The sequence below is a fragment of the Ipomoea nil genome, unplaced genomic scaffold, assembly GCF_001879475.1.
Source record: "Ipomoea nil cultivar Tokyo-kokei standard unplaced genomic scaffold, Asagao_1.1 scaffold0755, whole genome shotgun sequence".
Lineage (NCBI taxonomy): Eukaryota > Viridiplantae > Streptophyta > Magnoliopsida > Solanales > Convolvulaceae > Ipomoea > Ipomoea nil.
The window spans coordinates 183131-209680 of NW_017617183.1; the positions used below are offsets into that span (position 1 = coordinate 183131).

At 43.0% G+C, this 26550-nt stretch overlaps 1 protein-coding gene across 1 annotated transcript; it reads left to right on the forward strand.

Annotated features, from left to right (window-relative positions):
• Positions 1-453: 453 nt before the first annotated feature.
• On the forward strand, positions 454-3263 carry LOC109176732. The gene is made up of 4 exons (XM_019326127.1): positions 454-942; positions 1143-1392; positions 1493-2408; positions 2585-3263. The coding sequence occupies exons 1-4, from the start codon at positions 454-456 to the stop codon at positions 3261-3263; spliced, it is 2334 nt and encodes a 777-aa protein (XP_019181672.1).
• Positions 3264-26550: the final 23287 nt, after the last annotated feature.

The following is a 26550-nucleotide window of genomic DNA, read 5'->3' on the forward strand; positions in this document are numbered from 1 at the left end:
AGGCATGTGCGATCGGCAAAGCGAGCTTTTAAGTTTGAATCGGCGTGGCTCTTAGAAGAGGGTTGCGCGACGGTTGTTGATGAAGCATGGCGTCAATCACTGGGTCTGACTTTTCAACAACGGATAGAGCTTTGTGGCCAATGATTGGGGAAATGGGGCGGCGAGCACTTCCAGAGATTTGGGAACCGAATCCGGTTCTTGCGAAATCGACTCGATCGGTTAAAAGAGGATCGCACACCTGCGGCTGTTGATGAATTCCAGAATGCTGAAGGGGAATTGGAGCTGTTAAGTCGGCAAGAAGAGATCTTCTGGAAACAACGTTCTAAACAGTTGTGGTTACGGCATGGAGACTTGAATACGAAATACTTTCACAAGGTTGCGTTCGGTCGTCGACGGTGTAATCTTGTACTAAGGGTGAAAGATCAATCCGGGACATGGAGGGAGGACGCAGCGATGCATTCAGAAATATTGAGGTATATTGATCACATTTTCTGTTCCAATTCAAGTAATCCGAACCTCTTGAATCGTGTCCGGCATCGGGTATCGAACGAGATGAATGTCTCTCTGATGCGCCCGTTCACGATCACTGAGGTTAAAGCTGCGCTTTTTTCCATGGCACCGGAAAAAGCGCCCGGGCCTGATGGTATGTCACCGGCCTTTTACCAGCATTTCTGGCCGGTGCTTGGGCACGACATGGCCGTCTTTATTCTCCAATGTGTGGCCGATCAAAGTTTGCCCGAGGGATTGAATGAATCAAATATTGTTCTTCTACCAAAGAAGAAGGTCCCGGAAAGGGTGACGGATTTGCGTCCAATAGCGCTATGTAACGTGGTTTATAAAGTGCTAGCCAAAATGTTGGCGAATAGACTTAAAATGTGCTTGGAGCAGGTTGTGTCGCAATCGCAATGTGCCTTTGTCCCAGAAAGGCTCTTGACGGATAATGTAATAGTGGCCGTGGTCACTATTTGCGGAGGAAAACAATGGGTGTAGTGGGGTGGGTTGCGTTAAAGCTAGATATGGCTAAGGCGTACGATAGGATGGAGTGGGGTTTTTTAGAAGGGATGTTGGGGGCGTTGGGGTTTGAAAGGCGCTGGGTTGAATTGTTGATGATGTGTGTTACTACTGTAAATTAAACAATCCAGGTCAACGAGGAGGCGGTAGGTACTGTTCGTCCCTCTAGGGGGATCAGACAAGGGGACCCGTTGTCCCCTTATCTGTTTATCATATGTGCCGAGGGGTTATCTGTTTTGCTACAGCAAGCGGAGGCGAGGGGTGATATTCATGGGGTGCGTGTGGCCCGGGGTGCCCCAGCCATTACTCACCTGTTTTTTACTGACGATAGCTTATTATGCTTCAGGGCAAATCAACAGGAAACTTTGAAGGTTAAGGAGTGTCTGGATCTATACTGTGTAGCTTCAGGACAGCTCATTAATTTCGACAAATCTAATGCTGTTTTCAGTTTGAACACGACAACCGCGATGGAATTTAATAGCTAACAACCTCGGGGTTAATGAAGCAACAGATTTAGGCCGGTATCTGGGCCTTCCGTCAGCTTTGGGCAGAAGTAAAACGGAATCTTTTCGGTATGTAGAAGAAAAGGTTCAGGAACGCATTGGGTCTTGGCAAAATAAACTCCTCTCGAGGGCCGGGAAGGAAGTTTTGCTTAAGAGCATTGCTCAAGCCATGCCTATATTTACCATGTCAATGTTCTTGTTGCCGTTGCGTGTTTGTGATACCATTGAAAAACTGTTTAACAGGTTCTGGTGGGGCGGTGGTGGAACGGGTACGCGAGGAATCCATTGGCTGAGATGGAGCAAATTGTGTGAGGCAAAGTCGAGGGGCGGGTTGGGGTTCAAACGCCTGCACGAGTTCAATATGGCGCTATTAGCAAAACAAGGGTGGCGTATCTTAACAAATCCTGAATCCCTGGTTAGTCGGTTACTAAAAGAAAAATATTTCCCGAGGGGTGGATTCATGGAGGCAAATTTAGGAGGCAATCCAAGTTATATATGGCGGAGCATACTATCGGGGCAAAAAGTTCTGAAGCTGGGAATTGCCAGGCGCATTGGTGATGGTCTTGACACTCGAATTTGGGATTGGCCGTGGCTTTTGGATGGCACCAAACCGACTCTATACACTCCTTGTATAGATGAGCTTAAGGACGCTACGGTAAGTGGCTTACTTACTACTCACGGAACTTGGGATACGGCCATCTTACATGACATTTTCCAGGAGGAGGATGTTCATCGGATTCTTGCTACACCTGTGAGCCCTCAATTTAAAGATGCTTGGCGGTGGTTGGAGGATATAAGGGGTAAGTACACGGTGAGACATGGGTATCGGCTTCTTATGAACAGCGGCGAGGAGAATAATTATGTGGGGGAGTTTCACGCTTGGAACACTTTATGGTCGTTACCAATTCCTCCAAAGGCGAAGAACTTATTATGGCGTTGTGCTCGGGGGGTGTTACCAGTTCGTGAGAATCTAAAACTGAAACATGTCTGGATTGGAGGGGGTTGTCCGTTCTGTGGTCACAATTGGGAAACTATGGAACATCTGTTCTGTGTGTGTCCGTATGCAACAGCACTATGGGGACAGGAGGATGTTTTAAATGGTCGGGGCATGCAGCTATGGATCAGTGGCTTGCTAACGCGACCATGGAGCAATCAACGACGTTGGCGGCAATCATATGGGTGATTTGGTCTACAAGGAATGACATTGTGTGGCGGGATATCCAACCATCTGTGGCAGCCATGCATACGCAAGTGATGAGGGTAAAAGCTGGCTGGGAAGCGGTGAATCGAAGGGACGCACGAGATGATGACCGCGCCGGGCATGCATCAACGTGGGAACCGCCACCTAGCTCATCCGTAAAGTGCAATGTGGACGCAGCCACATTCTCGGATGGGGCTGGTTATGGAGCGATCATTCGAGATCATACTAGACGGTTTATAGCGGCGAAAAACGGACGCATCATGAGCAACCGTGAACCGCTGATGGTGGAGGCTATTGCAGCGAGGGAGGCTTTGAAATGGCTCAAGGATTTACATTACCGTAATATCATCCTCGAGTCAGACTGTTTAAATTTTTGTACCGCTTTTAATTCCTGCAGTCGTGATTTTTCTTATCTGGATGTAATTGTTAAGCAATGCGTGTCTATTGCTAATGACATTGGAAACGTTAGTGTTTGCCATGTCAGGAGAACAGCGAATCGTGTGGCTCATGAACTAGCACGGGCAACAGGGTTCCTCGTCTGTCTCTAGTACGTGGGAATTTATCCCACCGGCTTGTATCTCGGGTTTGTTAAGTTATTAATGCAGTTTGTTTGTTTGTTTCAAAAAAAAAATAACTCTTTGGTAACTTCAACTCTAAGTAGCAAGTAAATAGAGTAAGTTTAAACTGCACAGCGGAATAGGTAGTATGTAAAGAGTTATGCCCAATTAATGAATTAAATACGCATGTAAGATAGGTACAGATGATATTTAAAGTGACAGAGATATCTTGAATATATAAAGGAGATGGTTCACTCAATATGTAATAACAATATTCAAGATTGTAAATAAATATCGTATCACGTCGACCGTGTGATGAATGTTCCATGCAACACGTCAAACTTGCTTAGAATAATTCAATATTTAAGCTTGAGAAGTTTGAATCACATGCATACGTGAAAACACACTAAACCCGAAAGATTAAGATTAACTGTGAATAGTAAACGGGTTAGTCGGATAAGATAGATAGATAGAGCAAATTATGTAAGTGCGGTATGTAAGTGAGAGAGGCAATTTATAGTGGTTCGGAAGTGGCGTAATCTTCCTAGTCCACTTTTCTCCTTTCGCGTCTAGGAGAAATTCACTATTTTTCCACACACAGTTACAATAGTGAATAAGCGCTACACAAGCACTTCTTCCGGATGTCTTGCACACAGCTACACCCAACTCCGAGTGTCTCGCACACAACTACACTCAACTCCGAGTATTTCGCACACAGCTATACTCAACGCCAACTAAGTGTCTCGCACACAGCTACACTTAGCAACTACGAGTGTTTTGCACACAGCTACACTCAGCAACTACGAGTGTTTTGCACACAGCTACACTCACTAGAGTATTTTGCACACAGCTATACTCTTTTTACAATTACAAATACAAAGGTAATTGTATCTCTCTCTGACTAGATTTTTGAGACTATTCAGACTAGGTCTCTAAGAATATTTGAGCACTTGCACTTTTTGAATTTTCGTGTGTATTGCACTTCTATCTTGTGTCTATCTTGTACACCTCTGCTCCACACACTTTTTGTCTTCAAGTCTTCATGGCTTTTTATAGGCAATCAAATATATCCGTTGGAGTGGGATAATTTGATTTTTGAAATTTGAATCTTCATAGCCTGATATTGTTGACAATAGTAGGTCTTCAATTTTGATTTGATTGTCAACTTGCCTGACAAATAATATTTTATCACAACTTGATTTTCTAGTTGTTTCTTAAAATATTATTTTTCTTGTCATATTGAATATCCAACGTATCTTTGAAATAAATTCATCTGATAGAATTTATTTCTAGGATAAGTTTTTATATTCATGTCATCATAAATATTTTTCCGTTCTGATCAAATGTCTTTCAGGCAATTTTGGATTCTTGCGGCATGTGGGTAGACTTGGAATAAATTCCTTCGAATTAATCCAATTTCTGATCATCTTGCTTCTTTGCCACATTGTGCTCCTTTGACTTGAACATCGTGCTCCTTGACTTGAACATTGTGCTTTTCTGATTTGGTCACATTGTGCTCTTTTGGGCACATCGTGCTTGTTCACATTGTGCTCCTTTTGAACATTGTGCTCCTTAGCACACATTGTGCTCTTTTTTATACATCGTGCTCTTTTTTATACATTGTGCTCTTTTGATAGCATTGTGCTCCTTGGTGAACATCGTGCTCTTTTGCACATTGTGCTTGTCCGAAAATTTGACTTGTAAAAATAAATCCTTGGGGGGAATCGATCTCGGGTGTGATCGTTTTGAGTAAGGACTTTTACCATTTCGCCGTTAAGCTCATCCGATCATTCTTTGCAACATCATTTCTTTATGCTTCTTTCTCGGATGAATACTGGTAGATTCCTTTTGACTCGATATTCTGATTTATGATGCTTGTACTAAAAGACCTAAAAACTAAGGGGATCTAAAGTACATTTGGCTCATCAAAACTTACAAAAAAATATTCCTATCATATATGTATTCCGTTTCGAAAATGGTTTTTTTGATGACTTATATCTATCTATTTATGATACTTAACGGTATTGGTGGGTTACCAGCATTATTCGCTGACCGGGTGTCGTCCCAATGTTTATCTTTGTATCTTTCAGGTGATGTTTAGACGAGCGCGATGTCTAGATCCTGGTAGCTTAGCACCTTTATCCTGGCTTTTGTGGCCTGTGCGCCAATGTAGTTAGACTGATGTTTTGGGATAGATGTATACACTTGCAGATTGTTTGCCGTAGCGTTTACCGTGTTTGGTAGACGTGGCGTGACACCCCGTTGGATTTCTTTTATCCAGTCTCGTTTTATCTTCTGCTGTGCTAGTTTTGTTGTTTAATCTGCATGTGTTAAGGCTTTTATATAGGTCTTGTTTGGGGGGTGTTACAGTTGGTATCAGAGCCTAGGTTTGAGCCTAGGAAGAGCTAAGTCTAGACTTTCTAAGTGGTTGATGTTATCACATCTGTGCTTGTTTTTATAATTATTTTGAATCATCACAGTAATTAAGTTCTTTAATTTTGCTTATTTAATACATATTTTCCTTGCTATTATCATTTAATTATGGTTCGCACTTGTTTTGAATGTTTTACGATGTTTGTTAGTGATTTTGAACCATTTTAGGTCAAAGATATGAGCAAGGGGAGTTCAAGGATGAGTTCGGAGCAATTTTAGACAAGTTCGGGACCCAGAGGATTCGACGCGTCGAGCCTTCGTCGAAAATTTCCAGTACACATTCCGGTCGAGACAGCAGGTCTCGACGCGTCGAGCGACAATCAAATTGGCGAAGCAGTGCATTCTAATATCAAATTTGCAAAGTGATTAGTGGCTGCAATGTTTCCCAATTCAACTTCAATTCCAAATTCCAATTCCAACTTCAATTTTAAATTAAATACTTCCAATTTCTTTATTTAAATATAGGAATTATAATTTGAGTCCAATTTTGTACAAGATTCCTATTTCATCTCAACTTTGTACCCACTATAAAATCCCTCCTTCCTCAACCCTAATAACAACCGGAGAGACCGAGAGAATTCAGAGATTCTTGGAGACAAGAAGGAGAGAAATCAAGAGCCACAAGTTGTCTTGGAAAGCAAGAAGAAGACTAGGGAGATTTGGGAAAATCGTCTGGTTAATTCTTGTACTCTTTTGATGATTTGTAATTCTTTATTTATATTTGCTATGTATAATTTAGTCATGCTTGGCTAAATTCTTTAGAGATTCTTGGGTAAAAGTGTTTATGAACCTATGTGCCTGAGCTCTCAGTTTCTTTAATATATTATTATTTGGGTTTAATACTTGTGTTGCAATCGTGATAATATTGTTTGATGCTTGTAATTAATGGCCATAGTTACTAGCTTCATAGCCATGTTTGTGTCACCAATGGGAGTTGGGGCATAAATTAGGGCACACATGATTGCACCTAATGGTTGGTCCTTGGGAAAGGGGAACTTATTAGGGGAAGTTTATTCTAGATTATTGCTCATCGGGAGATGGTAGTAATTAGGAATAATTGAATGCTGATCTTTGATCTTATTGGGTGTTTAAGCCATGGGAGTGGAAATTCACTAGGAATAGAGATTACGGGAGTAATTCGATTCCACTTTGCATTCCCACACAAATCTTAATTCCAAATTAAATATTGCAAACGATAATTGGCACTAGGTGATTAAATACTTGAATCCCATGAATCTCAACTTCTCTCTAATTGTTTTCAAAATCCTGAACCTCTGTTTTATTTTATTTATTTTATGCCAATCAATCATCTAAGTAATTGTTAGGATTAGCTCCAATGAATAAGTTAGTAACTAGTGCTTGATACAACCACTTCCCTGTGGATCGATAACTCGTACTCCGAGAATTATTTGTTCGCAAATATACTACGCATCAAATTGGCGCCGTTGCCGAGGAGGCGGTGTTTCTAGTATTAACATTAGTGAAATCTTTATTCTAGGAGACTAGTCCATTTTTATTTATTTTATTTTATTTTATTTTGCTAACCCATAACTAGTTCATTGTTTTGAGTGTGATTTAGTTTATGGATAGATACGCATTCCAAGGAACCATGCCACCGTTTTACCCTCCTTCTCAAGGTTATGAGATGAGTTGGAATATGAATCGAGAATATGGAGGAATGGAACAACAATTCCCTTTCTCAAATTTTGCCAACTCTAGTCAAGGATATTATCAAGAAAGTTCATATCAAACATCACAACCCCAATGGTGCTCATTTTGTGGTGGGAATCACTTTGTGGAAAATTGTTACATGCTCAACCCCACCAACCATATCCATCAACAATCTACTCAAGGATTTTGTGCCAACATGAGTCAAGCTACTTATCAAAGATGCACACCACCTACTCCACAACCCTCACGGTGCATGATATGTGGTGGATCTCATGAGGCGGAAAATTGCTTTATCATGGATCCCAATTACAAGTATCAAGGGCGAGCTCAAGAGTTGCCGTACCAAGAGTTTCAACAAGATTGTCAATCACTTGACCAAATAATTGAGATGAAGTCCAAAGAGACCAAGTTAATGCAATTGTGCTCGAAATATCTGGAGTTACAAGATCACATGAATGCTCAACTTGATCACATGAATGCTCGACTCGATCACATGATGGCTCGACAGCAAGATTTGACAATTCAAGAGCCACTTCAAGATTCATTTAATGGAGAGGTTCTAGAAGAGTTGCTCTTGCCAAATGAAGGTCATGAAGTTGAGAGAAATAAAAAGGATGATGAGGATCTTAGAGAGGGAGATGAAGAAATATTTGATAAATGCATTGAGATGGAGACACCAAGCTGGGAGGAAAATGTAGAGTTGCAAGGTAATGATGGCAAGGAACATATAGAGAGTTGCCCATTAGATGAGGAAGTTCTTAATGGAGCACATGATTTGAATGAGGATGTCTCACCAATGGAGAACACTTCCCTTGGAGAGAACTTCAGAGAAATTTTGAATTTGGGAGGCATTGGAGTTCTTAAGGATAATGGCACACATTTGCCTATCTATATATCCAATGATTCCCAATACTTGCTGGTTCATGTGAATGATCCGAGACTCTCATTACTTGTTGAACAAAAGAGTGTTGAAAAAGAAGGAAAAGAGAATGGAGGCATAATTCTTGATTCGGGCAAATGTGGTTCCTTACATGATGACGTGAAGGGTTCGAGCTTAAGAGAGTTTATAAATGGACACCACTTGAAGAAATACTTGGAAGAGAAAGTTGATGGAAAGAAGGGGATTTTTCTTCTCCAATCACTTGATGGCTAGAGAGGTAACGTCGAGCTAACGACGTTAAATTTAGCGCTTCATGGGAGGCACCCCATGTTATCTTTTATTACTTTCCCTATTTATTTATTGCTTTCTAGTTTCGTCTTATTTAGTCTTATTATTTTCTAGTTCGTGATTATTTTATTGCTTTTTAGTTTTCTCTTTTCTCTTGTTCTACTTTTCTTTTATTTTGCATCAGGGATGATGCAAAGTTTTAAGTGTGAGGGGGAGGAATCATTAATTTGGGGATATTTCTAAATTTTTGAAATTTTTGCTTTTGCTTGGATGACTCATATGCTATTTTTGGTGAATAAGTTACTTGTCTTAGCATGCAGTTACAATTATTCTCTCTTGTTGGTTTGTGGTTTGTTTTAGTGATGCTTGCTGCATCTCAATTTGTGATGGATGATTTGAGGTGTAACACATATTTGATCTTTTCCCTTGCCAATAGCTTTGTTAACCATTTAATAATTGGATTAATTCTTGATCTTGTGTTTTGCATTGCTAGTGAAGGCTTATGTGAGATTCCGGTCATGGGTGTTTTGCTAGAACTTGCCTCATTACTCCCTAAGTGATGTCTAAGTTTTGCATGTTTTGAAGTGATTTAGGCCATTTTTTTGCTTAGCCATACCCTTTAAACCTGTCCCTATATATATTTTTATCCTTCGTATCCCCATTGTGCCTTTTGTTTGTTTAAATAAGTGCTAAGCACTTATCCCCTCTTTGTGATTGTTTTTCTTTGATTTACCCCATTATTATAACCCTTAGCCCGTGGCCAAATAATTCCCTTCCACCCTTGAGAGAATGAAACTTTTATCTTCATCTTTTCCGTAAGAAGAGTTTTATGGAGTTGTGCTACGAAAAAAAAGCAGCTAGTGTTACAAATGTTCAGGTGTGGAGGTCATGAAAGTTTGGATTAAAATTATCTTGCTATATCCAAAAGAAGTCCAAAGACAAAGAAAAGAATGAGAAAAAAAAAGATTGAAAGTTTTTGAGTTTGGATCCCCACTTTACCAAAAAGTTGCTAAGTTCTTAAAAGAAATTTGCTCATTGGAATTATGATTATCTCATCTCTTCCAAATTTTGAAAAGTTTAGATAAATTGTGACATTCTCTCTTTTTGATTAATTTTTCCATACCACTTCTTTGTTAGCCATCACCCGTAGCCCCATTACAAGCTAAATAAAGTCCTATTTGATCTTAGCATGCATTCTTAGATTTGATCTAGGGGAGTATGAAAGGCAAGCCTAAGGGATCTCATTCATGAACCGTATCTTGCATAATCTCAACTGAGTATTTGTGCACACTTGATCCTCACATACTTTAAATTCTTGGTGCTTGGTTATTGGCTTGGAAATGGGTCTCTTATGTGCCAAGCTAATTTGATTCTTGAAGCGTGTTGTTTTGTAGCAAGTGGGTTGGCGGTTTGAAAGGTTGTGCAAGAGAGAGCATGAGTAATTTGTATGTTTTGACTTGTGATTTTATTCCTTAGTTTTGCTTGAGGACAATGAAAGGCTTAAGTGTGAGGGGGTGATGTTATCACATCTGTGCTTGTTTTTATAATTATTTTGAATCATCACAGTAATTAAGTTCTTTAATTTTGCTTATTTAATACATGTTTTCCTTGCTATTATCATTTAATTATGGTTCGCACTTGTTTTGAATGTTTTACGGTGTTTGTTAGTGTTTTTGAACCATTTTAGGTCAAAGATATGAGCAAGGGGAGTTCAAGGATGAGTTCGGAGCAATTTTAGACAAGTTCGGGACCCAGAGGATTCGACGCGTCGAGCCTTCGTCGAAAATTTCCAGTACACATTCCGGTCGAGACAGCAGGTCTCGACGCGTCGAGCGACAATCAAATTGGCGAAGCAGTGCATTCTAATATCAATTTTGCAAAGTGATTAGTGGCTGCAATGTTTCCCAATTCAACTTCAATTCCAAATTCCAATTCCAACTTCAATTTTAAATTAAATACTTCCAATTTCTTTATTTAAATATAGGAATTATAATTTGAGTCCAATTTTGTACAAGATTCCTATTTCATCTCAACTTTGTACCCACTATAAAATCCCTCCTTCCTCAACCCTAATAACAACCGGAGAGACCGAGAGAATTCAGAGATTCTTGGAGACAAGAAGGAGAGAAATCAAGAGCCACAAGTTGTCTTGGAAAGCAAGAAGAAGACTAGGGAGATTTGGGAAAATCATCTGGTTAATTCTTGTACTCTTTTGATGATTTGTAATTCTTTATTTATATTTGCTATGTATAATTTAGTCATGCTTGGCTAAATTCTTTAGAGATTCTTGGGTAAAAGTGTTTATGAACCTATGTGCCTGAGCTCTCAGTTTCTTTAATATATTATTATTTGGGTTTAATACTTGTGTTGCAATCGTGATAATATTGTTTGATGCTTGTAATTAATGGCCATAGTTACTAGCTTCATAGCCATGTTTGTGTCACCAATGGGAGTTGGGGCATAAATTAGGGCACACACGATTGCACCTAATGGTTGGTCCTTGGGAAAGGGGAACTTATTAGGGGAAGTTTATTCTAGATTATTGCTCATCGGGAGATGGTAGTAATTAGGAATAATTGAATGCTGATCTTTGATCTTATTGGGTGTTTAAGCCATGGGAGTGGAAATTCACTAGGAATAGAGATTACGGGAGTAATTCGATTCCACTTTGCATTCCCACACAAATCTTAATTCCAAACTAAATATTGCAAACGATAATTGGCACTAGGTGATTAAATACTTGAATCCCATGAATCTCAACTTCTCTCTAATTGTTTTCGAAATCCTGAACCTCTGTTTTATTTTATTTATTTTATGCCAATCAATCATCTAAGTAATTGTTAGGATTAGCTCCAATGAATAAGTTAGTAACTAGTGCTTGATACAACCACTTCCCTGTGGATCGATAACTCGTACTCCGAGAATTATTTGTTTGCAAATATACTACGCATCAGTGGTTAAGTGTGTTTTGAGACCTCTAAGCGACCTTAAGAAGCTAAGTGTTAGGCTTAGGACTCTAGGTTGTGCGGTGAGATGTGCGTTGCTTTCTGTCTTGCTTGTTTGCTCTTTTTGGTAATGTCGTTGTTGTTGTAGAAGTTTGCGATGCCTCCTCGTCCCCGCGCTCGCACCCCGGAGACCCCGACCAGCGAGCAGCTCGCTCAGAATCTCCATCAGCTGACGCAGACGATGCAGACGCTCAGTGAAGCCTTGCTGAACAACAATCATGCTGTGCCGCCTCCTCCCCCTGCTGGGCATCGCGATGTAGGTCGTTTGGTATCGGGGCATCGGCCGCCAACCTTCGCTGGCGAGGAAGACCCTGTAGTCCTAGAAGAGTGGCTACGGGTGTTTGATAAGATCTTCATCGTAGTGGGTTGCCCTGAAGAAAGGAGAGTAGAATTGGCAACGTTCTACTTCTGCAAAGAAGCTGATCTGTGGTGGGTCCACGAAGGTTCGACCTTCCTTGAAGAGCTTGGGTTTGATTGGACCGCGCTCAAGGACAGAATGCGCGAAAGGTTCTACCCAACGCATGTGCGACCCGCCATGTTTGATGAGTTCCTTCATCTGCAGCAAGGATCCTTATCTGTGGTCGAATACCACAAGAAGTTCTTAGAGCTAGCGCGCTTCGCGAGGATGCTTGTGCCTACAGAGCTTGCCAAGGTTGAGCATTTCGTTGCCGGTCTGAATTATGAGGCACGAAAAGCGCTGACAGTGAGTAGGCCCAGTTCCCTTAAGGATGCGTATCTGTGTGCCGCGGATCTGTATCGTGTTCAGTAGCTTCAGAAGGGATCGTATGAGTTAGCTAGGAAGAGAGTTAAGAGTGGTGGTCCTTCCACCTTAAGAAGCCCCGGCCGAGTTTTCAAGTCAAGGCCGTGTCATCTTCTTCTCAAGGACCTATCAGAGTGGAGCATCAGGATCAAGCTAAGTCGGTTGGTTGTCGAAGATGTGGGAAGGTGCACGCGGGCCATATTTGTTATGGCCAGGCGTTTAGGTGCTTCCGATGCGAGGATCGTGGTCACAGAGCCGCGGAGTGTCCCCAGCTTGCCGGTCAGAGAGCGTTGCCGCCACCCCCGAGAGCCGGAGGAGCACCAGGTGGGAGTTCAGGTCGCGGAGCTGTCGGAGCTAGGCCACCCGGAAGATTTTTTGTGATGGCGCGTTCTCAGGCTGAGTCGGAGGGCTTGATGGAGGATGATGTGGCAGGTAACCCCTTTCTTCTAGCCTATCCTTGTTTGTTTCTCCAGAATCATCGTGTTCGTTGTATCTTGAGTGTTACCTTGTGTTTCATAGTTGTCTCTTGCTTGGCAATCCTTTGTACTCTTTCCTTGCTTGGCAATCCTTGGTACGCTTTCTTTGATAGCAATTCTTTTGAGGCTTAGTGTAGACTCTTATTGCTAAGCGATTTCTTTAGTTGGTATTTGAGCTTCGTTGTGAAGTTAGCAATCAACCCTTGTACTTGGTTGTTCTTACAACAATTCCTTGTGCACTTCCTAAATTTTCCAAGTATTTTTGAATTGGAAAATAGCCAAAAATTCATACCAAGAACCCTTCCTTGTGTAGCTTACAAGCCAAGCTTAATGTTTAATTGTAACCTTTGAGTTTCAAACCCAAACCTAATTTTTGCCAACCCAACCTCTAAACCACTTGAGCCAATTATCTTTCTTGAAATCTAGCCAATTTTAATTCCATCTAAACCATAAATTCCCACTTTATCCAAAATCCCCAAATTAAATCATCTTTTCCCCCAATTTCACCCGAATCCCTGAATTTCCAAACTCTCTCTTTCTTTCTTCCTTCCCTACCCGTGAACCACCCAGCACCCACCCCCTCCCCGTAGCTCCATCTGCAACCCGCCACCACCAACCTGCCCGTCGCCCCGCCGTCGCCGAGCCACCGCCTCACCGCCGTTCGCCGTCGCAGCAGCCGGAGCCCGTCGCGTCGCCGTCGCCGAGAGAGAGCAGCAAGAGAGAGAGAGAGAGAGCAGCGTGAGAGAGAAGAGAAAGAGGATGAGCCTTGGGTTCTTTTTGTTGAGCTTTGGATGATCTTCAATCATACCTAGAAGGTCAAGTTTGGCAAGGAAAGCGGAATGGGTGGATACCCATTACCTCGTTCTTGAAGGTAAAGCTTTTGATCCGGAATCTTTCCCTAGTTCTTTGTTAGATATGCTTAGATATCAAGGTTTGTTGGATGGGTTTTTCGCCATAAGGGCCGAGAGTTACCCGAGTTTGGTGAAAGAGTTTTATCGTCACATGGTTGTGAAAAAGGAGGGCGATAAGTTGGAGATCACCTCTAAGGTGAGAGGTGTGAAGGTTGTGTTGTCTGAGAAGAGGTTGGCTCAGTTGTTGAGTTTGTCTGCTACCGGAGTGGCTCAGTACAATGGTCATTCTTGGGTTAGTACGGATACCATGGGGTACCGTGACTATTTGAGCTATCTGTTGGGCCGTACGAGTGGTTTCACTCAAGCCTCTAGGCCGGAAAAGAAGTGGTTTTCTGCGGAGCAAAGGATCTTGGTGATGTTGGTGTCAGATTGTTTGTTGCCTAATAACAACAAGAGCAGTTTGTTGGGTAAGTTGGAGTGCACCTTTGCTTTCTGGCTGAAGAACATGGTTAAGTTCAACCTGCCTGCTTTGATGATGCAACACATGGTATTTTGCCGGGATCACAATCGGAATAGCTTGCCGTATGGGATGGTGCTGAGTTGGATCTTGGTTAAGAAAGGTGTTAGTGTGGACGGTTGCCTCCCAAAGGCCGTGGGAAAGATGGTGTTGGATACCACCAATCTCCGGAGTTGTAATCTGTTTCGGTTGGATGATGGTGAGTACATCACGCTTGAAGAGGTTGCAAGGAAAGCACATGATGAGAGGGCGGAGTTAGCTGCTGAGCTTGGAATCCATGCCGGGAAGTTGAGCCTCGCAGTCCAGAGTTTGGGCGGTGACGAAGAAGCCGAGGAGGAAGCAGACCAAGAAGAAGATGTAGGAGCACCGGAGGCTGCCGAAGCTGAAGAAAGTGATTCATCAGATAGTGAGGAAAGCTGGAGAAGGAATGAAGCTTGCATGAAGAGGGAGCATGACGTCGTCACCTTGCTTCGTCAGCAGAACAACATGATCGCCGAAGGCTTTGCGTTTGTGAAGGCGCAGTTCGTCGAAGTGCATCAGAGGCTGGACCAGATTGAAGCCAGTTCTAGCCACAGAGACGAAGACGAAGAGGAGTCCGAAGAGGCCGAGGAGTCGGAGAGCGAGGAGTTTTAGTTTGTGTTGCGGTAACCCCGTTCACTTTTTCCTTGTTGTTTCTTTCTTAGCCGTTGTTAGCTTGGTAATAGGTTGTTGTGTGCTTTGTGTGCTTGCTTGTTTTGTTTGTTGCCTTGTTGTTTAGCTAGTTTGATAGTGGTGTTTGGAGTTAGTAGTTTATTTCTTGGTTGTTGTCTAGAAGTTGGTGGTTGTGTTGAGGCTAGAGTTCTTGATGCTCAATCTATCCGTTTGTTGACCTCTTGCCAATCCTTGAAATTTGAAATGCCTTCTTCTTTGCCTTGGGAATCCTTGTGAGTCTTTTGGAGTCTTTGACCAAAAGAGTTGTTCTTGAACTTCTTGTCACAATTTCATTTCCTTTTTGCCGTTCGCTTGTAATTCGTCGTACCCAAGCTTCGGGGACGAAGCTTCTTTGAAGGGGGAGAGGATGTGACACCCCAAAAATCCACATTCAATCCATGGATTAATTGAGTAATTAATTCTATTTTTATTTGAGGAATTAATTTCTAAAATCATGATTTTTAATACTCAAGGACTAGAATTTGACTAGTCAACCTTTAAGTTGTGTTGTACCTTGTGTTTTGAGGGGAGTTCCCTTGTTCCTTACACTTTCTAAGGGTTAGTAAGGGTATTCTTGTCTTTTCACCAAGAGTTAGTATTGTAACCTAACCTAGAAGACTTTTTCATTTCATTCCCTACAATTCTTAGAAAATAGTTCTACGTTCTCTCTAGAAAAGAAGTGTAGCTTATTCCCCAAGCCAAGTTGAGACCCTTGTCAAGATTCCAAGATTTGCTTCCAAGATTCAACCTTTCACCTATTTGGGCATCTAGGAGGGTAAGATCTAAGCAATGTTGCAAAACACGCTAGGCGCCTAGGCGCCGATTTTTTTTATTTTATTTTTATTTTTTTAATTAAAAATAAAATTAAAAATTAAAATTTTTTAAAATTTAGTAATAAAACATAAGGTTTCCATAGTTATTTCTTAGAAACTATTTACGAAAGTGGTTGTAAAAGTGTTCAAAAGATTGTTTAAACCATCCAAATACATAAAAAAAAAAACTAAAATTAAGAGCTAAAGAAGCATTTTTTTGAGAAATTAGTGGACCAAAACGGACAACCGAGTCAAAAGTTATGCCTTCCCGAAGTTTTCGCAATTTAAAACATAAAAAAAAAAAAAAAAAAATTAAAGCGCCTAAGCGCGATTTTTGCAACATTGGATCTAAGTTCATCTTGTGTTTTTGGTTTAATCTTGAAGTGGGTTTCGAAAGTAAGCCTTGTGGAGAACTTGTTGTGGTGTAAAGTGAAGTCTTTTGGTCTTCAAGAGGTAACCCATGCTCTACAAAACCTATTTTGCTTACCTATATGTGATTTCTTGGATTCTACTTGTGTTTCGCTATGAAATGTGAGGGTTTATGCATTTGTCTTGTGATATTGCATATCTAGAGCTTGTGTTTAGGGTTCCTTTGTGCCATTGCTTGGCATTTTCCATGGTTCAAGTCATTTTGTTGTGTTGGGTGAGATTTGCCATGTTTTGGACTTGAATTTGTGTTTGGAGAAGAAAATCCCCGAAGGGATTTGTTGTGGAACAGGGATGTTCCCGCGGGCCGAACGGCGGGCAGGGTACCACCCGCCGGCCTACCCGCGGGTACATAGGCCTGTGGGGATGTGTTCCCGCGGGCGGGACCACGGGTGGGGCACTACCCGTGGGTCCACCCGCGGGGAACACGATGGTGTTCGTTCGGGATTTGTTCCCCGTGATTTGTTTGGCTCGGTATTTGGTCTTTTGGCTTCCCGTTGTTCTTTTGTGGAACTATTTGAGCGTCTTATTGATGTTTCGTATGTCTAGAACTATATGGTAGGTATCCATGTAGGACTTTGGTGTCTTGAATCGTGCTAAGTGTTCAACATTGTGTTTCGTTGGACCAAGAGGTGTCTTGTGTGTTCCTTGGAACTATCATGAGTTTCCCCATTGATAAGCATGCTAGTTTGTTGTCTTAATGCTAGCGTGTGTGTTGTTTGTACCTTCCGTTTGGTTGATGATAACTTGTGTTATCCATCGTTCTTGTCGTTGGGCTGTGACCCGTTCCTTGATTGAGTATGTTTCATACCTTCATTGTGATCCGTTGTTTGATTCTTGTTGAGTTGTGGTGCGTGTGTGGCTCTACCTGGATTGCACGATTAGTGGTATGGGACACTAGTCACCAAGGTATTGCAGCGGTCCTCGTGGTGGGCGTGACGTGATTATGGAGTTGTGGCCTGAGTGATGGGTCCACGTTTTTGGGGGATAACATGTGTTATCCGGGCATGTGTTGCCGTGATTGGTGGTTTTCGTTGGTGGGGGACGACGGTCTCGGGGGAATAAGGTTGGACTAAGAAGTACAGGGGTCATGGAGGTAATGGTTGGAAAGAAGGTACAAGGTTGGGGGTAGCCATAAGGTTGGAACAGGGCATAAGGAAGGCATACCAACTCGTGATGGGTTATGTTGCGAGGGCTTGTAAAGCCGGCGTTGTGTGATCTTCTCTCGTGACGTGTGTAGTCACGGAGGCTTGTGTTGTTTTAGCATGTGTTGCCGTTGGGTGAGTCTTTATTCTTTGCGTGTGGTTAACCTTTGTGGTTTGGGATGTGTTCCCGTGTTATCCTTGAGAGTGATGAGTCTTGTGTTGACAGTTGATCTTGGTTTTGACTTATATATATGTATTCCGTTTCGAAAATGGTTTTTTTATGACTTATATCTATCTATTTATGATACTTAACGGTATTGGTGGATTACCAGCATTATTCGCTGACCGGGCGTCGTCCCAATGTTTATCTTTGTATCTTTCAGGTGATGTTTAGACGAGCGCGATGTCCAGAACCTGGTAGCTTAGCACCTATATCCTGGCTTTTGTGGCTTGTGGGCCAATGTAGTTAGACTGATGTTTTGGGATAGATGTATACACTTGCAGATTGTTTGCCGTAGCGTTTACCGTGTTTGGTAGACATGGCGTGATACCCCGTTGGATTTCTTTTATCCAGTCTCGTTTTATCTTCCGCTGTGCTAGTTTTGTTGTTTAATCTGCATGTGTTAAGGCTTTTATATAGGTCTTGTTTGGGGGGTGTTACACCCAGCAAGCCGGTCAGAGAGCGTTGCCGCTACCCCCGGGAGCCGGAGGAGCATCGGGAGGTAGTTTGGGTCGTGGAGCAATTGGAGCTAGGCCACCCAGGAGAGTCTTTGTGATGGGGCGTTCGCAGGCAGAGTCTGAGGTTTTGGTAGAGGAGGAGTTGGTAGGTAATCCTATCCTAGCCTATCCTTGTTTTTCGCAAATATCGTGTTCTTTGTTGTCTTGAGTGTTACCTTGTGTTTCGTTGTTGTCTATTTGAGTTACTTGGCAATCCTTGGCATGTTTTTCTTTGGTAATGATTCTCTTGGAGTTAGGTGTAAGCTCTTCTTGTTAAGTGACTTCTTTAGTTTGGCATATAAGTTTCGCTGTGAAGTTAGCTATCCATCTTTGGAATGAATCATGTTTGGGTTAATTCTATAATCCCTACACTTAGTTGTTCTTGCAAGCTTTCCTTTGTGAACCCTCTAAATTTTCCCAAGTATTCTTTGAAATTGAAAATGGCAAATCCATATCAAAAATCCTTTCTTGTGTAGCTTAAAAGCCAAGCCAAAATGTTTAATAATTGTAACCCTTGAGTTTTAAACCCAAGCCTATTCTTTGCTAACCCAAACTCTAAACCACTTGAGCTAATTGTATTTCTTAGAACTTACTCAATTTTAATTTCATTTAAACCATAAATTCTCATCTTTACCCAAATCCCCAAATTAAATCATCTTTTCCCCAATTTTTCCCCCAGAATCCCTAAAACCCCAAATTCTTCTCTTCTTCCTTTCTTCCTTTCCCCAACCGTGTCCAGCCGAAAACAACCCCCAGCCCGTCGCCTCACCTGCCCGTCGACGCACCACCTGCCACTGCCAGACCATCGCCATCGAAGCCGAGCCGCCGTCGCCGGAGCTTCGCCGCCGACCTACTGTGTTTCCGCGACGCCGAGAGAGAAGCGAGAGAGAGAGAGAGTCGCCGGAAGTGAGAGAAGAAAAATGAGGAGTTGTGGGCTTCTTTTGTTGAGCTTTGGGTCATCATCAACCATGCCTAGAAGGTCAAGTTTGGCTAGAAAAGCGGAATGGGTGGATGCCCATTACCTCATTCTTGAAGGTAAAGCCTTTGATCCGGAATCTTTTCCTAATTCCTTGTTGGATATGCTTAGATTCCAAGGTTTGTTGGATGGGTTTCTCGCCATAAGGGCCGAGACTTACCCGAGTTTAGTTAAGGAATTTTATCGTCACATGGTTGTGACAAAGGAAGGTGATAAGCTTGAGATCACTTCTAAAGTGAGAGGTGTGAAGGTTGTGTTATCTAAAAAGAGGCTGGCTCAGCTTTTGAGTTTGACTGCTTCCGGAGTTGCTCAGTACAGTGGTCATTCTCGGATTAGTACGGATACCATGGGGTACCGGGACTATTTAAGTTATCTGTTGGGTCGTATGAGTGGTTTCACTCAAGCTTCAAGGCCGGAGAAAAAGTGATTGTCTGCGGAATAGAGGATCTTGGTTATGTTGGTATCGGATTGTTTGTTGCCTAATAACAACAAAAGCAGTTTGTTGGGAAAGTTGGAGTGCACCTTTGCCTTTTGCCTCAATAATATGGTTAAGTTCAACTTGCCAGCTTTGATGTTGCAGCATATGGTCTTCTGTCGGGATCATAACATGAAAAACCTACCGTATGGGATGGTGTTGAGTAGGATTTTGGTTAAAAAAAGGTGTAAGTGTGGATGGTTATCTTCCGAAGGCCGTGGGAAAGATGGTGTTGGATGCCACCAATCTTCGGAGTTGTAATTTGTTTTTCAGTTGGAAGATGGTGACTACATCACGCTTGAAGAAGTGGCATAGAAAGCACCTGAAGAGAGGGCAGAGTTGGCAGCAGAGCTTGGGATCCATGCCGAGATGTTGAGCCTCGCAGTCCAGAGTTTGGGTGGTGACGAAGAAGTTGAGGAAGTAGTAGGCCAAGAAGAAGAGGTGGAAGCACCGGAAGCTGCCAAAGCTGAAGAAAGTGATTCAGATAGTGAGGAAAACCGGAGAAGGAAAGAAGTTCGCACGAAGAGGGAGCATGATGTCATTGCGCATGAGGAGCGCGTTGTCACCTTACTTCGCCAGCAGAACAACATGATCGCAGAAGGCTTCGCGTTTATGAAGGCGCAGTTCGAGGCAGTGCATCAGAGGCTGGATCAGATTGAGGAGTCTGAGGAGGCCGAAGAGTCGGAGAGTGAGGAGTTCTAGCTAGTGTTGTGGTAATCCCGTTCGCCTTTTCCTTGTTGTTGTTTCCTTCTTAGCTGTTGATAGTTTGGTAGTAACTTGTTGCTTGCCTTGTGTGCTTGTTTGTTGCTTGTTGCCTTGTTTTTTAGCTAGCTTTGTAGGATGTGTTTGGAGTTAGTTGTCTAGTTCTTGGTTGTTGTCTAGAAGTCGGTGGTTGTGTTGAGGCTAGAGTTCTTGATGCTCAATCTATCCGTTTGTTAGACTCTTGCCAATCCTTGAATTGAAATACCTTCTTTCTTGCTTTGGAATACTTCTTTGCTTTGAAATTCTTGTGAGTTCTTTTGGAGTCTTTGACCAAAAGAGTTTGTTCTTGAACCTCTTGTCACAATGTTGTTTCTTTTCACCGTTTGCTTTTAATTCGTCGTACCCAAGCTTCGGGGACGAAGCTTCTTTGAAGGGGGAGAGGATGTGACACCCCAAAAATCCAAATCCAATTAAGGGATTAATTGAGTAATTAATCCTATTTCAATTTGTAATTTAATTCCTTAAATTCCTGAAATTTAATAGTTGGGGACTAGTGATTGACTAGTCAACCCCAAAGTCAAAGTTGTACCTTGAGCTTTGTAAGGAGTTCCCTTGTTCCTTACACTTCCTTATGCTAGTAAGGGTATTCTTGACCTTTCACTTGTTGTTGGTAATGTAACCTAACCTAGTAAGACCACTTTCATTCTCCTTACACTTTTCTAAAAATCTAGCTCCACCTCTCTCTAAAAGGTGAGTAGCCTTTCTTCCAAGCCAAGTTAGAACCTTGCCAAACTTCAAGAGTTGCTTCCAAGATTCAACCTTTCTTATATTTGGGCATCTAGGAGGGTAAGATCTAAGTTCATCTTGTGTTTTTGGTTTTATCTAAGGTGTCTTTTCTTAAAGATGAGATCTTTATGATCTTTTGGTATGTTCTTGAAGTGAGTTTGGAAGGTGAGCCTTGTGAGGAGCTTGTTGAGGTGTGAAGTGAAGTCTTTAGTCTACAAGAGGTAACCCATGCTCTACAAAACCTATTTTGCTTACCAATATGTGAATATTTCTTGGGTTCTACATGTTTTTTGCTATGAAATGTGAGTGTTGATGCATGATCTTGTGAAAATGCATATCTAGAGCTTGTGTTTAGGGTTCTTGTGTGCCATTTCTTGGAAATTCCTTTGATTCAAGTCATTTTGTTGTATTTGGTGAGATTTGGCATGTTTTGGACTTGAATTTGAGTTGGAGATGAAAAATCCGCGAAGTGTGGTTTTGTGGTACAGGTTGTACCCGCGGGCGGAACGGCGGGTTGGAGGCCCACCCGCGGGGTACATGTGGTGTAGGAGCCTATACCCGCGGGCAGGACCACGGGTAGGGGCCTACCCGTGGGCCCACCCGCGGGTACACAATGTTGAATGTTGGGGGATTTGTTCCTCGTGATTCTTTTGACTCGTTATTTGGTCTTTTGACTTCCAGATGTTCTTTTGTGGAACTATTTGAGTGTCTTCTTGATGTTTCGTATGTCTAGAACTATATGGTAGGAATCCATGTAGGTTTTGGTGTCTTGAATCGTGATAAGTGTTCAACATTGTGTTTCATTGAACCGTGATGAGTCTTGTGTGTTCTTCGGAACTACGATTGGTTTACCCGTTTGATAAACATGCTAGTTCGGTGTTTAAATGCTAGCGTGTGTGTTGTTTGTACCTTCTCAGTGGTTGATGATAACTTGTGTTATTCATCGTTGTTGTTGTTGCAAGTCTCCGTTCCCCGATCTTCGCCGGTGAAGAAGATCCTGCTCTGCTGGACGAGTGGATCCGGATGTTTGACAAGATCTTCGAAGCTATGGTTTGCCCGAAGGATCGTCAGGTGGAGTTGGTTGCGTTTTATCTTCGGCAAGGAGCGGACTCGTGGTGGATGCTTGAAAGGCCAGCTTGTAGGCAAGATCCGGAGTTCAGTTGGGAAGACCTGAAGGTCAAGCTACGTGAGCGGTTCTATCCTGCGCATGTCAAGGAGGCCTACCTTTGTACGACCGACCCCTACCGAGTTTAGAAAGTTCCGAAAAGAATCCGGGAGAACCGTAAGGAGAAGCTTGAAGGAAGTGTTGCACCTATGGTTAAGAGTTTGATGGCTACCGATGCCGAATCAACAGGAAGCTTTCAAAGAGATAGCTCTAAGAGAGGTAAGCTCCCCGACCAATCCAGAAGATCAAGGCTAAGGGAAGGCGCTCCGTTTGCAAGATGTGTGGAGGTGCCCACCCTGGCGGGGACTGTCTTGGGAAATCGGTTGAGTGCTTTGCTTGTGGCAAGAAGGGTCACCGGTCCTTTAGTGCAGGACTAAGAAGAAGACTCCAGCGGTCCTGGAACTAGTTAGTAGTGTGAGGCCCCGGTCGGGAAGAAAGTCTCGAAGTGGGAGCAACAATGGAATAAGTGGAGATAACATCCAAGACCTGTGTACGAAGTCGGGTCCTCGGCAAGGCAAGATCCGCAGTCGTGAGACAGATGCAAGTGGGATCCGTTGAAGTAAGCTCTTGTACCCTTTTTGTTGCACCTTCCTTTGTCTTTGTGCCCTTCCTTGCGTGTTAGCTTCAGGTGTCAGCTTGTTTGAGAGTCACCCTTGGCCCTCTGTAACCTTTTCTTATCCCTAGACAAATCCAATCACCCTTTTTGCCAAGTGATCATTTTCTTCCAAACCTTGTTCTTGTTTCTTTCCAAATCATCTTGTGCAAGTTGGCGGTGTCATCAGCTTATGAAGGAATCTGGCAAGGTCTAAGAGTTAAGCCGCGACTGAGTTGTGGTAGAGAGCCTACAGTTCGAAAAGCGTAGTGATCAGCATCAAGCCGAAGCTTCGCCGGAAGTCGTGAACCCTTTGTGTCCCTTGAAGCCGATCTCTTTTGTAACACCCCGTGTTACGATCCCTAACCCTAACCAAATATTTAATCACTTGCCCTAAAAATAGAATTAAAAATCCATTAAACTAGGAAATGTCCACCATGGTCCATGGGCCACATCCCTATAACCAACCCCTTAGTCCTATAAGGAATAGAATTAGCAAGCCCATAATATTTAGACCCCCATTAGGACTCTTGGGAACACATATATATATATATATATATAGGGTCATAGGAGGCACCTAGACCACACACCACAAATAATTTCTCACCACACAAGAAGTTCCAAGAATTCCCTTAGGAGAAATCAAGAAAGGAGAAATCTTAAGGAAAGACCCTTCATAGCCAAGGAAAACCTATTTTCTTCGCTATAATCTCTTTCCTTGGCCTCCCTCTATATTCTTGTGTCTTGATTGAATTCTTCTATGATAATTATGCTATGTTCTTGATGATTGATAAGATGACTGATATGCTTTCTTGATAATCTTGATGATCTTGATGTTAAAAAGAAGTTCTTGATTATGATATGATGATTCTTGACGAATCTTGATATTTTCTTGATGTTAAAGATAAAATATGTTCTTGATGATTTGGGTGGGATTAGAGCCCTAGGTTGGATTGGAAATTTGTATTGTGATGATCTTGATTTATATTTGGGTGGGAATTCGCATGTTTGGGTGTTGTTTATATTTAGAAGTCGTAATAGGATAAGTCCTACATGATTCGTGCTTTTGATCCGTTAATTGCTTACGTGATGTCGTTATTTGCGTTTAAAAGTGTATAAGCATGGTTTCGGGTTCCACAAAGGTTCCCGGGACGAGTATATGAGTAAAGAGTCAGTGGGGGTGGGGGAACACACCACCTACCCGCTGCCCAAAGGGGCACTGCCCGGCAGCGGGCAGCCACCGGGCAACCGACTGCCGGCCGGCAACCCGCTGCCCGGAACAGTGCCCTCCGGCGGGCAGCCGGCGGGTGACCCCCACCCACTGGCTACCCGTTGGTCCGTACCCCACCACGGGTCCTCGGCTTCCCCGTTTGATGTTCCCCATTCCCCGTGGTGTCCCAACGGACCCCGTTTGTCGTGTTTGTGTCTAGTTTGATGTTTCGGGTCCCACTCGTAGGCTAGATGAGTCTTAGGGATTGCATGGTAGTTGAATTGGTAACCCATTGACCTAGGTGTAAGTTGTATGATCCCTTAGGACTATTCGTAGTATGTGAATGATCACACGTAAGTTTATTTATATGTCTTTCCCCTCCCGATATGCTATTACGTGCTCCTATGTGTTATGTGTTGCATGATCCCCCATTTTGGTTATAGGCCAATTGGGTGGTTCCCGGACTAAGGTTCGGAAGTCGGTTGAAGACCGAATGGATTGTTCCTGGACTAAGGTTCGGAAGTCGGTTGAAGACCGAATGGATTGTTCCCGGACTAAAGGTTCGGAAGTGGCTGAAGGCCAAATGGATTGTTACTGAGCTAAGGCTCAGAAGTGGCTAAGGCCAAATTGATTCACTTCTTGGACTACAGATCCAAATTATGGGCCTCGGTGCTATGACCCACCAAACCTGAACGCGCAAGGACCATGTGTAGGGCCAATAAGCCGAGGAAGGCTGTAGTCCACCGACCTGAGTAATCAGGCGGTGTGTAGGGCTACGACTGGCTGCGATCCACCGAATGATGGGACAACAGTGTGTAGGGCCATTGTCTCCGAGGATCTTCGCCCACCGACTGAGTATAGCTCAGCGGTAAGCCGGGCTTGATCCGCTATGGTCCACCGACTGTGCGCATCGACGGTGTGTAGGGTCGTAAGTCCCCCCTTGTAAAGGGGATCGCGGTCCACCGACTGTGTGCGTCAGCGGTGTGTCGGATCATGGTCCGACGTTGGGTTCGTCAGCGGTTCTTAAAGGGTTGGTTGCGATCAACTCCCCTCGTACCACGGTACTGAGGTAGGGTGCTGCGGGGCCGTGTTAATGCTATAAGCATTAACCCTCATGTTCGAGGCATGCGATTGGTCCCGTGGTGCTATCAATGATTATGTGATATGAATGACGATTGGATGACGATGTGTTTGGAATATAAAAATGATTGGTGACCTGAAATATGTATTCCTGGTGATACTATCTCTATATAACTGTTTATTATTTGATATGCTTGTCCCTAATTGCTGAGTCTATTCCTGGTTTTAAAGTAGTGTCACTTAAGTATATATCTTCCTAATTCGAAATGACTTTTCATATATCTATATATATCTATCTATAATGTATTTCAACGCGTTGGAGTGGGTTACCAGCATCTCTCGCTGAACAGATATATTTGGCTTTCAGGCACGGATGAGTAGACACTGGAGCGCGCTAGAGATTGGAAGCGTAGAATAGATTCTTCCCTTTCGGCCTGCGTGCCATGCTTATGTATTGACATTATTAAGGATTTTAGATAATTAGCCTGTGCACCTGAGTTCTCTAGCTCAGGTGTGGCATAATACCCCATACTCTTATATTATACTTTTGGGAATTAATGAGAATTTACCTCTATTATATAAGTCTTAAAAATTGAAAAATTTCGGGGTGTTACAGATGGTATCAGAGCCTAAGTTTGACCCTAGGATAAGACTCTTAAGACCAGGCTTTAGGACATTAGGACTGAAATATAGGAATTTAGGAACATAGGACTCATGAATCTTAGGACGCGCGGTGAGATTGAGAAACATACACATGACCTCCCCTCACATTACCCCGCCCTAATTTAAATAAACCCCCTTCGCTTATCACACCGAGGTAAGGGTGCAACCCTCTAAATCACTATAAACATTGACTCTATAGGTCAAGCAACATGGCACCAAACAGAAGACAATCAAGGACTCCGGAGCCCACCACACACGACCCCCTGGCTCAAACCCTACAGCAACTCACCCAAGTCGCCCAAGCACTAAGCGACGTAGCCCTCCGCAACAACAGGCCACCATTCCCTCCATCGAACGCAAGCTCAGAAGTCGCCCGACAAGTTTCAAACCATCGACCACCCACGTTTTCAGGAGAAGAAGATCCCACCATCCTCGAAGAATGGATACGGACCTTCGACAAGATTCTGGGGTTGGTAGATTGCCCAGAAGAACGTCGTGTAGAGATAGCCTCGTTCTACTTCGGACACGAGGCAGACCATTGGTGGATCCACGAGGGGCCCTCTTACAGGCAAGAACCAGGATTCAACTGGGAAAACTTGAAAACACGCCTGCGAGAACGTTTCTACCCGGCACACGTAAAAGCCTCTATGTACGAAGAGTTCCTCCACCTAAAACAAGGAACGGCTACCATCATGGAATACCATAAACGATTCCTCGAACTGGCATGCTTCGCGCCAGAGTTAGTCCCTACAGAATCAACAAAAATAGAAAGGTTTGTATCGGGCCTCAACTTCGAAGCTCGGAAAGCACTAGTAGTAAGCGGGCCCCAGACCCTCAACGAGGCTTACTCCAGTGCTGCCAACCTCTACCGAATCCAACTACTACAACGTGGGGTTCAAGATCAGATTTGAAAAAGGAACACAGGAGGAGGTGCACCACCAATAAAGAGAACGAGAAC

Excerpts from the sequence above, each read along its gene's own strand:
- LOC109176732 (XM_019326127.1), top strand. The coding sequence starts at position 454 with ATGCATTCAGAAATATTGAGGTATATTGATCACATTTTCTGTTCCAAT. Across the intron at positions 943-1,142 it reads AAAGGCTCTTGACGGATAAT|GTCAACGAGGAGGCGGTAGG; the intron begins GTAATAGTGGCC and ends TAAACAATCCAG. Across the intron at positions 2,409-2,584 it reads CACGCTTGGAACACTTTATG|CACTATGGGGACAGGAGGAT; the intron begins GTCGTTACCAAT and ends CGTATGCAACAG.